The sequence below is a fragment of the Talpa occidentalis genome, unplaced genomic scaffold, assembly GCF_014898055.3.
Source record: "Talpa occidentalis isolate TD23 unplaced genomic scaffold, MPIMG_talOcc4v2.1 talOcc4.821, whole genome shotgun sequence".
Lineage (NCBI taxonomy): Eukaryota > Metazoa > Chordata > Mammalia > Eulipotyphla > Talpidae > Talpa > Talpa occidentalis.
Window position 1 is genome coordinate 10623 of NW_023605219.1, and position 10194 is coordinate 20816.

Genomic DNA, 10194 nt, shown 5'->3' on the forward strand with positions numbered 1-10194 from the left:
CCATCCGTGGTTAGTCAGCCCCATGGGGAAATTGGGCTTCCCTGTGGCGCTGGCTACCATAAGCGCAAATGTGATTTTTGGTTTCTCCGGTGTGTTTGTTTCATATGTCGATTTGCTGTTGAAAAACTGGCTTGGGCTTTGTGAAGATCTGTGTGTCTGTATGTAATTTGTTTGTAGTGACTTTCTAAGACATTTGATTTTGTGGAAATTGTTCTGTGCCAGTTTTACTCAAAAGATTAGGCAGTACATTGGACCATGTGGCCAGATCAAAGATGGAGTCTGAGGCCACTTGGAACTTTTTTTTCTTTCTTTTTGTAATCTCTGCTGTCTCATTAGCATTTCTAAAGGCAATAATGGTTCTTCAGTGGTATGTTGCTTTGTCTTTGGCTACTTCCTGCCCTGTGTCTGACCGGTTTTGCAAGCCAACAGTGGAGTGGTGGTGTTTTAATTAGCAAATGTATGCCTGGGTGTTAAGGAAAGAGTAGCTTTAAGCAGTAACTGGTAATCGCTGGTATCCTTGATGGATTCTTGGAGATAACTTGAATTTTTGCAAAGTCTGGATCAGAAAAATTAACAAGATTTTGTCTGAGTCTGAAAGGATTTGCTGCTGTGAATTTTGTCTACACAATTTGTTTTGGGCATGTTTGCCATTTTGAATCCTGAATTTGTTCAATTGCTGGTGTAAGACAAGATTCTAAGTTTCTGCTTCCTACTGAGGAAGGTCTGTTATGGAAAGCACTCTTTAGGGTGCATCATGTAACTGTACCAGGTTTTCAAACCTGTGTTGTTGTTGTCCCTCCCTAGTGTGGGGGAGGTGTAATTTGTGCTTAGATGTTTAATCTGCTCTTTCAGCTTCTGTCCCAGGGCTGCCCCTCTCCCTGTCCTATAACAAAATGATTGTTTAAGATAAATGACTATTCTAAGAACACTTTTGTTTAGCAACTGTGCCTTCTTCAAAATAAAGAATGTTACAACCTCTGCTGAAGGGCAAATAAACCCCTGGCTGTTCTAGAGGAAGATGTGATGATTGTTATCTTCCTGCTCTAATGCATATGCTTATGTACTCTCATGGTTTGCTTGTAAGGTATAAATAAAGGGCTGCTGAGACCCTCACAGGATGATGTCTGCACCCTGATCAAGGGTTTGCATCTGCTCACTCGCCCTCCCCCGAATCCCTCAGATTTGTCCATGCCCTCTCATCCTTACAGGAACCCCTGACAGGACAGTTTGCCGAGGCTGGCCACAAGCATTATAACTTCTTTAGAATATTAATAACTGTTGTGCCCACGTCGACCAGTGCAGCCCCCAAGGACACAGACAACCGATGCAAGGGCACAAAGGAGTTTAATACGGGCTCGAGACCGGGCCCTCGACACGCACCGATGCAACGGCAGAGGTCGAGAGCCCCGAACAGAGGAAGCTGGGACATCTTATAGGGTCGCGAGTGGCGGGAACTTTGAAAGAAGTTGGCAATTATTCATTGGCTACTACAAAGGCACTTTGGGCGCGCGCGGTTACAGTTTCAAACTGATTGGACGGTTAGAGATGCTGTCCCATTTATGGACAGGACTGCCCTCATTGGCGGCTGGGGTGGTCTGCTTTTTCGTCACCAAGTGGAGTGAGGGTTGTGACTGCTGAAACTATCTCCGGAATGCGGCTGGACAAGGACTAACATATCAAGGTGGAGGATATACAAAATGGCGAAACCTCAGCTAAGCTTGGTTCCACATTTCCCCATTTTTTTTTTTTTTTTTTTTTGAAAAAAACGGCTAGTCAGTTAAGAAAATAACACAGCTACCAAGCCTTTTATCAGTTAGTCAGTCTCAGAATTATGGTTACGTTTAGTCACATTATGTGTCATTTTGTTGTTCATTCACAGGGTTATAGGTCCAGCAAAAGTTCTCAGCCACAAATGAGAATTACTCTGCTTAAACAAGAGATGTTTCTTTAGTTGTTTTTATCCCTGAAGCCTTCCTAAACTCCTTAGAGGTCCTCTTTTGTACTGTTCCTGAAACTTGCTTAATCACCCTAACTCGCCCTATGTCTCATTCCTCCCTTTTTGGGAATGGAGCCCCTAACTGCAGTCAGGGAAAAGGGGCGTCGTTCTGATCAGTAACTGCTTCCTGCTGAAAGTGGGCGATGAGGGGAAACAGTCAGGGCTCCACTTCTATGTATTGGGAGGGGTCCTGTTTTAGGGGTTGTTGGGGAGAGTTATATTGGCGTAAGGGGGCATATTGGGAGCGCAGCACCATTAACTGGACCGTGTTTACCCGTTGTTTAATAAAGGCCACGAGTCGATTAATGACACAGGGCCCGATAGACAGAATTAAGAAGAGGGTAACGACTGGGCCCAGAAGAGGCAAGAGATAGGGCAGCCATCCTCCTAAGCCTTCCCAAAGAAATGCATTGTTGTCTTCTAGTTTTTTTCTCCGGTGTTCTAGTTCCTCTTGTAATTGCTTAATTTTATTTCTAACTATTCCTGACTTGTTAGCATAGAAGCAACATTCTTCCCGCAGGTAGAGACAGATGCCTCCTTCCTTTGCTGTGAGAAGATCTAGCCCGCGGCGGTTTTGCAGGACCACCGCGGCCAAAGAGTCTAACTGAGACTGTAACTCTAAGGTTGTATCTGCTAGCCGCCCAATGTCCCCCACCAGCTGAGCTGAAATTTTTTGGTAAAGGTTAACAGAGGTCCCAATTCCAGCAACTCCGGTCCCCACTCCGGCTGCCACCCCCAGGCCGAGCAGTAGTGGGGTAATTATGGCCCGCTTATGTCCGGCAGGCACAGACTGGATGAGCTGTATGGGAAGGCTTTGGTTGCCTGGGACCACTCCCACATCGGGCATGAGATATGTTAAAATGCACAAGCCCGACCAGTTAGCAGGGAGTACGGGGTAGGCTGTGGTGCCACAGAAGAAAATAGTGCCCAGTGCCGGCGGGCACATAGAGGCAGAGCCATTAAAACTGGGCGCCTTAGTTGCACTGACTACTGAACTGCAGAGTACCTTATTTACTTGACCCACTCTTAAGGTCCCATTGTGACTAAGGCATGGCATCTGAGCAACTGTTGGGGAGAGCTTGACATTATTGATGGGCAAGGTCTGGTTACACGTATGGGTTGGGCCCTTTAGGTTTGTCCAATTAATCCAGTTGTACACAGCAGGGATCGCTGTGTAACGGGGGGGTCCTTCTCTTAGACATAACCAGCAATCGCTGGCCAGGGTTGGGTTGGTCTTGTTTAAAAATTGTAGGGCTGAGTCTAACATGGCCTGTACTGTCTTTTCCAATTTAAGGGAACCCACCGGGCCTGGGATGTGTATCGGCTTGAACCACCGATCCTGTGTTTGGGCAACTTGTTCAAAAACCCTCTGAACTTCCTGCTTTCGTGCGTGGTCTTGCACACCCCCACCATCTGTCATCCCCCAGTGGGTTTGCAGAGTCCAACAAAAGGGTTTTCCTGCTTTGACAGGGCATACATATCCCGCGTTATTTCCTAAGGATATACCAGTCCAGAAAGTTTGATTGGACTCTGTGCACTGATAAACAGTAGACCTTTCATAGCACTGTGAATGAACAAAGGTATAGGCTGAAAAACTCCCCCCCTCTTTACAGTGATTGCAACTTTCATTTTTAGGCGGCATTTGATTTAAACGCTTCCAACAGACCACCCTTCCCACTGTACCTGGACATCCATGGGTGGTGCCCTTAATCAGGGTCGCCACAAACAGAGGAACTCCCTTAAGGCTGCAAGCACGCTTGCTAACATAGCACTTGCTCTGAATATGACCGAATATGCCTTCGGTGATGCACCATCGGCAGGGATCCCAGTCAGCCCCGACAAGGAGAAAACAAAGGAAGGACAGTAGGTAGCCAACATTACAGTTTGGTGTCATTTTTCACGGCGTGGGCAGTGGTCTGGGAGCGATGGGTTGTAGCCGGGAGCGCCTGAAGAGTCAGCTTGAGTGGATTGGTGGGATGCTTCCGGGCTCGCCACTGCAGCTGGGAGTCGTCAGTTGGTGCCGTCTTGACGTGTGAGTGATGAACCCAGGCCGCGATGCCGTCCACTTTGAGTGCGGTGGGTGTGGTCAGGAGGACGATGTAGGGACCCTTCCACCGGGGCTGGAGGCCACGACCGTCGGTCTTGTGTCGGCGGACAAGGACAAGATCTCCAGGCTGAAATTTGTGGGCTGTCTGAGAAGGTCCTCCCCCTTCATAGAGCGCTCTGAGGCGGGGCCAGACCTCCTGGTGAGCCTGCTGTACAGCCCACACAGAAAGAAAAAGTTCACAATCAGAAGGCAAATCACAAGCTAACTGCGCACCGTGCGGTGTGGTTGGGGGGGCGGTTCCATAGATAATCTCGAACGGAGACAGACCCAGACGATAAGGGGAATTGCGAGCCCGGAAGAGGGCATAGGGAAGGAGAGTCACCCAGTCCCCGCCAGACTCTAAAGTTAATTTAGTTAAAGTTTCTTTTAAAGTTCTGTTCATTCTCTCCACCTGCCCTGAACTCTGGGGCCGATAGGCACAATGGAGCTTCCACTCTGCTCCCAGGGCAGAAGCCACAGATTTCGATACCTGAGAGACAAAGGCTGGTCCATTGTCTGACCCAATGGTCACTGGAAACCCAAATCTAGGAAAAATGTTTTCCAACAGGATTTTGGCTACCACTCGAGCTGACTCACCTCTTGTCGGGAACGCCTCCGGCCATCCGGAAAACGTGTCCACCAGGACCAGCAGGTATCGATAGCCAAATTTACCTGGTCTTACCTCGGTGAAGTCTATTTCCCAATGGACCCCCGGGCGCGTTCCTCGCGGCCTCATTCCTGGTTCACCGGTTGTCTTGGTGGCGTTTACCATGGCACACGACTGGCAGGATGCCACTACTTGTCGCACGGTACAGGTTGCGTCCCGGACATGGAGGTTCCATTGCCTGATTAGAGTTAGAATTTTTCTCTCTCCCAAATGCGTGGCTCGGTGCAAGCGCTGAATGAGATCAGTGGCCAAGTGTGCTGGCAAGATGGCCTTAGTTTCTTGGGTGTACCACCAGTGTCCCAAAGAAAAAGCACCCGGTAGAGACTGTATGTAGTCAAAGTCCATAGCACTATACTCTGGGTCTTCCGGCAGCTGCGGGTCCCCTGGGTCTGGGAGTTTTACTGTCAGGGCATCTACCGGCATTAGGGCAGCTTGGCGTGCTGCCTCATCCGCCCGCTTATTACCTTGAGTTGGAGTCGAGGAGTCCTTTTGATGACCTGGATGATGTACTATAGCCAGCTTACGTGGTAGCCACAGCGCTGCCAGGAGATCCATAATTTCTTGAGCGTTTTTAATGCCTTTGCCGTCGGAGGTTAAGAGCCCGCGCTCTCGATATATGGCCCCGTGTACGTGGGCCGTGGCAAATGCATATCTGCTGTCAGTATACACAGTTAAATTTTTCCCTCGAGCCAAGGTGAGAGCTTTGGTTAGGGCAATTAGTTCAGCCTTTTGAGCGGACGTCCCGGATGGCAAAGGCTCAGCCCATATGACTTCCTGCATGGACACCACTGCCGCCCCTGCCGCTCTTCGGCCCTCGTGGATAAAACTGCTCCCATCCGTAAACCAAACCAGTCCGTCCGGCAGAGGGTTATCTCGCAGATCAGGGCGTAACCCTTGGACCTGGGCCAAGATATCAACACAGTCTAGATGGGCCTCCAGGTCAGGGGCAGGTAGGAGGGAGGCGGGGTTTAGCCCCGTGGGTGGCGAAAAATTGACCCTCTCTGGGTTGAGCAATAGGCTTTGGTAATGCGTGATTCGGGCATTACTCATCCACCTCTCTGGCGGCTGCCTGAGGACTCCTTCCACCGCATGGGGGGTGGTTATGGAAGTAACTTGTCCCAGAGACAGTTTTTGGGAGTCCTTGAAAAGGAGGGCAGCCGCTGCCACCATGCGTAAGCACGGTGGCCAGCCGGACGTCACCGGGTCTAACTTTTTAGACAGATAAGCCACAGGACGCCTCCAGGGGCCCAAGGACTGAGTGAGCACCCCTTTAGCTATGCCCTTTGCCTCATCTACGAACAAATGGAAAGGCTTTGTAATGTCCGGAAGACCCAGGGCTGGTGCAGACAGTAAAGCCCTCTTTAAGGACTCAAAGGACTGCTGCATCTGGGGAGTCCACTGAAAAGTTACTTTTTCCCGGGTAGCCTCATACAAGGGTTGGGCCAGGTCTGCGAATCCAGGTATCCATAGCCGGCAAAACCCAGCAGATCCCAGGAACTCACGTACCTCCCTTTTGGTGGTGGGTGTCGGTAACTGTAAGACAGTAGCTTTTCTGGCTTCCGTCAGCCACCTATAACCGTTTTTGAGGCGGTAGCCCAGATAGATTACCTCGGGCAGGCAAATTTGTGCCTTTTTTGCGGAGACGCGGTATCCCATCTGGCCCAGTTCCGTCAGTAATTCGGCTGTTCCTGTTCGGCAGGCCTGCTCACTTTCCGCTGCAAGTAACAGATCATCAACATACTGGAGCAAAGTTAGTTCGGGAAATCGGCTGCGGAATTTTCTTAAATCCTCATGAAGGGCCTCGTCAAAAAGGGTGGGAGAGTTTTTAAACCCTTGAGGCAACCTTGTCCAAGTTAATTGTCCACTGATGCCCCGTTCCGCATCCTGCCATTCAAAGGCAAACATTTCCTGGCTTTGGGGTGCTAGTGGTAGACTAAAGAAGGCATCTTTTAAGTCCAATACTGTGTACCACACATGAGTAGGTGGCAAGGCACTCAGCAAGGTATAAGGGTTTGGGACTGTGGGGTGGATATCTATGACCCGTTTATTTACTTCTCTGAGGTCCTGTACCGGCCTGAAGTCTTGCGAGTGTGGTTTTCGCACCGGTAACAAAGGGGTGTTCCATGACGAATGGCATGTTTTAAGGATACCACTGTCCAATAGCCTCCGAATATGAGGCGTTATTCCTGCCTTGGCTTCTGCAGGCATAGGGTACTGTTTTACCCGAATGGGTTCAGCCCCAGGCTTTAGCTGGACTATAATGGGTGGTCTGTGGGACGCCAGGCCAACGCCCCCGGTTTCTGCCCAAACATTCGAGAAAGATTCCATCCACCACCCAGAAAGGGGTGGGTGATCTGGCGCCACCAAAAGGCGGTACTCATCTTGAAGGGAAATCGTGAGGACGTGTAGGGGAGAGCCCTTAAAGTCCTTGATTTCGACACCTTCCTGTCCAAATGAGATTTGCGCTCCTACCTTGGTTAAAAGGTCTCTTCCAATTAATGGGTACGGGCATTCAGGAATTACAACGAAGGTGTGCGAGACCTGACCTTTTTCCAGGTCTACAGATCTTTTCGTGGTCCAGGGATACTGCTTGCATCCCGTAGCCCCTTGCACCCACGAAGTTTTACCGGAAAGTTTACCCAAGGGTTCCGTGAGGACTGAATGCTGTGCCCCCGTGTCCACAAGGAAATTAACGGGTCTCCCCTCCACTTTTAAGGTTAGCCGGGGCTCGGGGAGGGTCGAGCCCTGACGGTCCTAGTCACTGTCATCTCTTGTGCCCCCGAGCACCAGGACAGGAGTGTCAGAAACGGCGGGGTTGTTTGAGGTTATTCCCCGTTTCTTTGGGCAATGTTTGGCCCAGTGTCCTTTTTGAGTGCAGTATGCACATTGATCACGCTGTAGGGTCCTGCCTGTCCCTGTGGAGCTGGGGCGGCGGGAGGGGTGTAGCTTACCCGGGTTGTCCTTTTGAGTGACGGCGAACAGGATTCTGGCCATATCCCGAGTGTGGCGTGCGTTTTCAGCCGCCCTTACCTTCCGTTCTTCCTGGCGGATGCGGTCTTCTCTTTGCTCAGGAGTTTCACGGCGATTGTACACCTTTTCTGCCACCTCCATAAGATCTCGAATAGATTTTTCTCCCAGCCTATCTATTCTTTGTAGTTTTTGTTTAATGTCAGGAGCCGCCTGGTTAACAAAGGCCATTACCACCGCGGCCCTGTTCTCCGTTGCCTCCGGATCCATAGGAGTATATTGCCGAAAAGCTTCCATGAGGCGTTCTAGAAAAGCCGCGGGGGTCTCCTCCCTTCCCTGCTGCACATCCCCTACCTTGGCCAAATTGGTGGGCTTGCGGGCTGCTGCACGCAACCCTGCCATTAGAGTCTGGCGGTACACCCGGAGTCTCTCCTTACCTTCAGCCTGGTTAAAATCCCAGTCAGGTCGGGTCAAGGGAAACACTAAATCTATGCGGGCCGCGTTTGTGGTGGGTGTGCCATCTTCTCCAGGGACTAATTTCCTGGCGGCCGTCAGTATACGATCTCGCTCCTCAGTGGTGAAGAGGACCTGCAAGAGCTGTTGGCAATCATCCCAGGTGGGCTGATGAGTAAATAGAACAGTGTCTAGGAGATTAACAAGGTCTTTAGGGTTGTCAGAGAAACGTGCATTTTGTGCTCTCCAGTTGTAGAGGTCACTGGTCGCAAACGGCCAGTAGTGCATGGGCTGGTTGCCCTGCTCATTAGGCAATCCTGCCACACGCAGGGGCAGGACGGTGGAATCCGGGGAATTCGCCTTCACTGAGCGGGTGCCTGCCGCCGGACCCTGCCCACGAGCCCCGCCCGCCTCTGGGAGAGGGTGGTCAGCCGACCGCAGGAGTTGGGGAGGGTTACTACAAGGGTTATGATAGGGTGGTGGAAATAGAAGTTCCTCCGGGGTAGAATCTTGGATAACCGCAGGTGCCGACGGGGTGTTGGGGTGGGACCCAAGCAGTTTAGCCGGCAGTACGGGTTGTGCCTGTAACGACAAAAATGGCTTTAACCAAGCAGGGGGGTTCTGGACTAGATCTTGCCAGACTAAGATATACGGGAGTTGGTCAGGATGTCCGAATTTTCTTTCACTGGTGATGATTTCCTTTACGCGACGGACAATCTGTAAATCAAAAGTTCCCTCCGGGGGCCAACCAACTCCGAACTTCGGCCACTCTGAGGAACAAAAGGTGATTAGAGGGGATTTTTTTATATTTACACTGAGGTCCGACCCTCTGGACCTGACATCTTTAAAATGCTGTAAAACAACGGATAGAGGGGTAGATGGTGATTGACCCATGATGACAAATGCTAGAAGTACAGTGGCTGTCGTCACAAGAAACAGGCCAAAGACTGATTTTTCAAAAGGCCCCCAAAAGGGGTATCTGCTTCCCCGCAAAGGGTGTGGCCTTCCTAACATGTGGTCCGGGGACGTCTCCCGCGGTCCACGCCGGCGGCTTTCAAGTGCGTCCACTTAAGCCTGACCCGGCTATTGAACAGATTTTCAGGTTTGCAAACAATTACAGCTTTTACAGGTACAAAGTACAAAAGATACAGGTACTAAGTACAAAACAGCTTCTACAGGTACAAAGTACAAAAGATACAGGTACTAAGTACAAAACAGCTTCTACAGGTACAAAGTACAAAAGATACAGGTACTAAGTACAAAACAGCTTCTACAGGTACAAAGTACAAAAGATACAGGTACTAAGTACAACTACAGGTCTGCAGACTTGAAGCTTACCTGGGCGAGTGTTGGAACTCACCTGCGCGCTTTAGAACTCCTTTCGGTTGCTCGGCAGTTGGGGTCTGCACTCGTCGATCCCGGACGAGCCCCCAAAATGTTGTGCCCACGTCGACCAGTGCAGCCCCCAAGGACACAGACAACCGATGCAAGGGCACAAAGGAGTTTAATACGGGCTCGAGACCGGGCCCTCGACACGCACCGATGCAACGGCAGAGGTCGAGAGCCCCGAACAGAGGAAGCTGGGACATCTTATAGGGTCGCGAGTGGCGGGAACTTTGAAAGAAGTTGGCAATTATTCATTGGCTACTACAAAGGCACTTTGGGCGCGCGCGGTTACAGTTTCAAACTGATTGGACGGTTAGAGATGCTGTCCCATTTATGGACAGGACTGCCCTCATTGGCGGCTGGGGTGGTCTGCTTTTTCGTCACCAAGTGGAGTGAGGGTTGTGACTGCTGAAACTATCTCCGGAATGCGGCTGGACAAGGACTAACATATCAAGGTGGAGGATATACAAAATGGCGAAACCTCAGCTAAGCTTGGTTCCACAATAACCAACGTATGCTAAGTAAGCATTTTTAAGAAAATAACTTTCTGTAAATGTAAGGATAATCATACAATTGTATGATTTAAAAAAAAAAAAGTTACCCATTGTTTCACTACTGAAAGGTCCATGCAGGAGGCCT

At 50.3% G+C, this 10194-nt stretch overlaps 2 protein-coding genes across 3 annotated transcripts; both read right to left on the reverse strand.

The window, feature by feature from the left end:
- Positions 1-1478: 1478 nt before the first annotated feature.
- LOC119235037 (uncharacterized) lies at positions 1479-7503 on the reverse strand (the record flags this gene model as incomplete). Its single annotated transcript, XM_037498074.2, has 1 exon — positions 1479-7503. A coding segment is annotated over one exon (3630 nt), but the record flags the coding sequence as incomplete, so codon positions are not given.
- Positions 7465-9857, reverse strand: LOC129145082 (uncharacterized). 2 transcript variants are annotated; one of them, XM_054690788.1, is made up of 2 exons: positions 9508-9857; positions 7465-8751 (listed from the first exon to the last, which is right to left on the reverse strand). In XM_054690788.1, exons 1-2 carry the CDS (start codon positions 9756-9758, stop codon positions 8532-8534), a joined length of 471 nt encoding a protein of 156 aa, XP_054546763.1. In that variant the 5' UTR covers positions 9759-9857; the 3' UTR covers positions 7465-8531. The 2 variants fall into 2 exon arrangements, with proteins under 2 accessions (XP_054546763.1, XP_054546762.1); XM_054690787.1 differs by having other exon boundaries at positions 9508-9839.
- Between the last annotated feature and the right edge of the window lie 337 nt (positions 9858-10194).

Bases quoted from the DNA above. Each gene is read 5' to 3' on its own strand.
- LOC129145082 (XM_054690787.1), bottom strand. From the start codon at position 8,457: ATGCACTACTGGCCGTTTGCGACCAGTGACCTCTACAACTGGAGAGCA.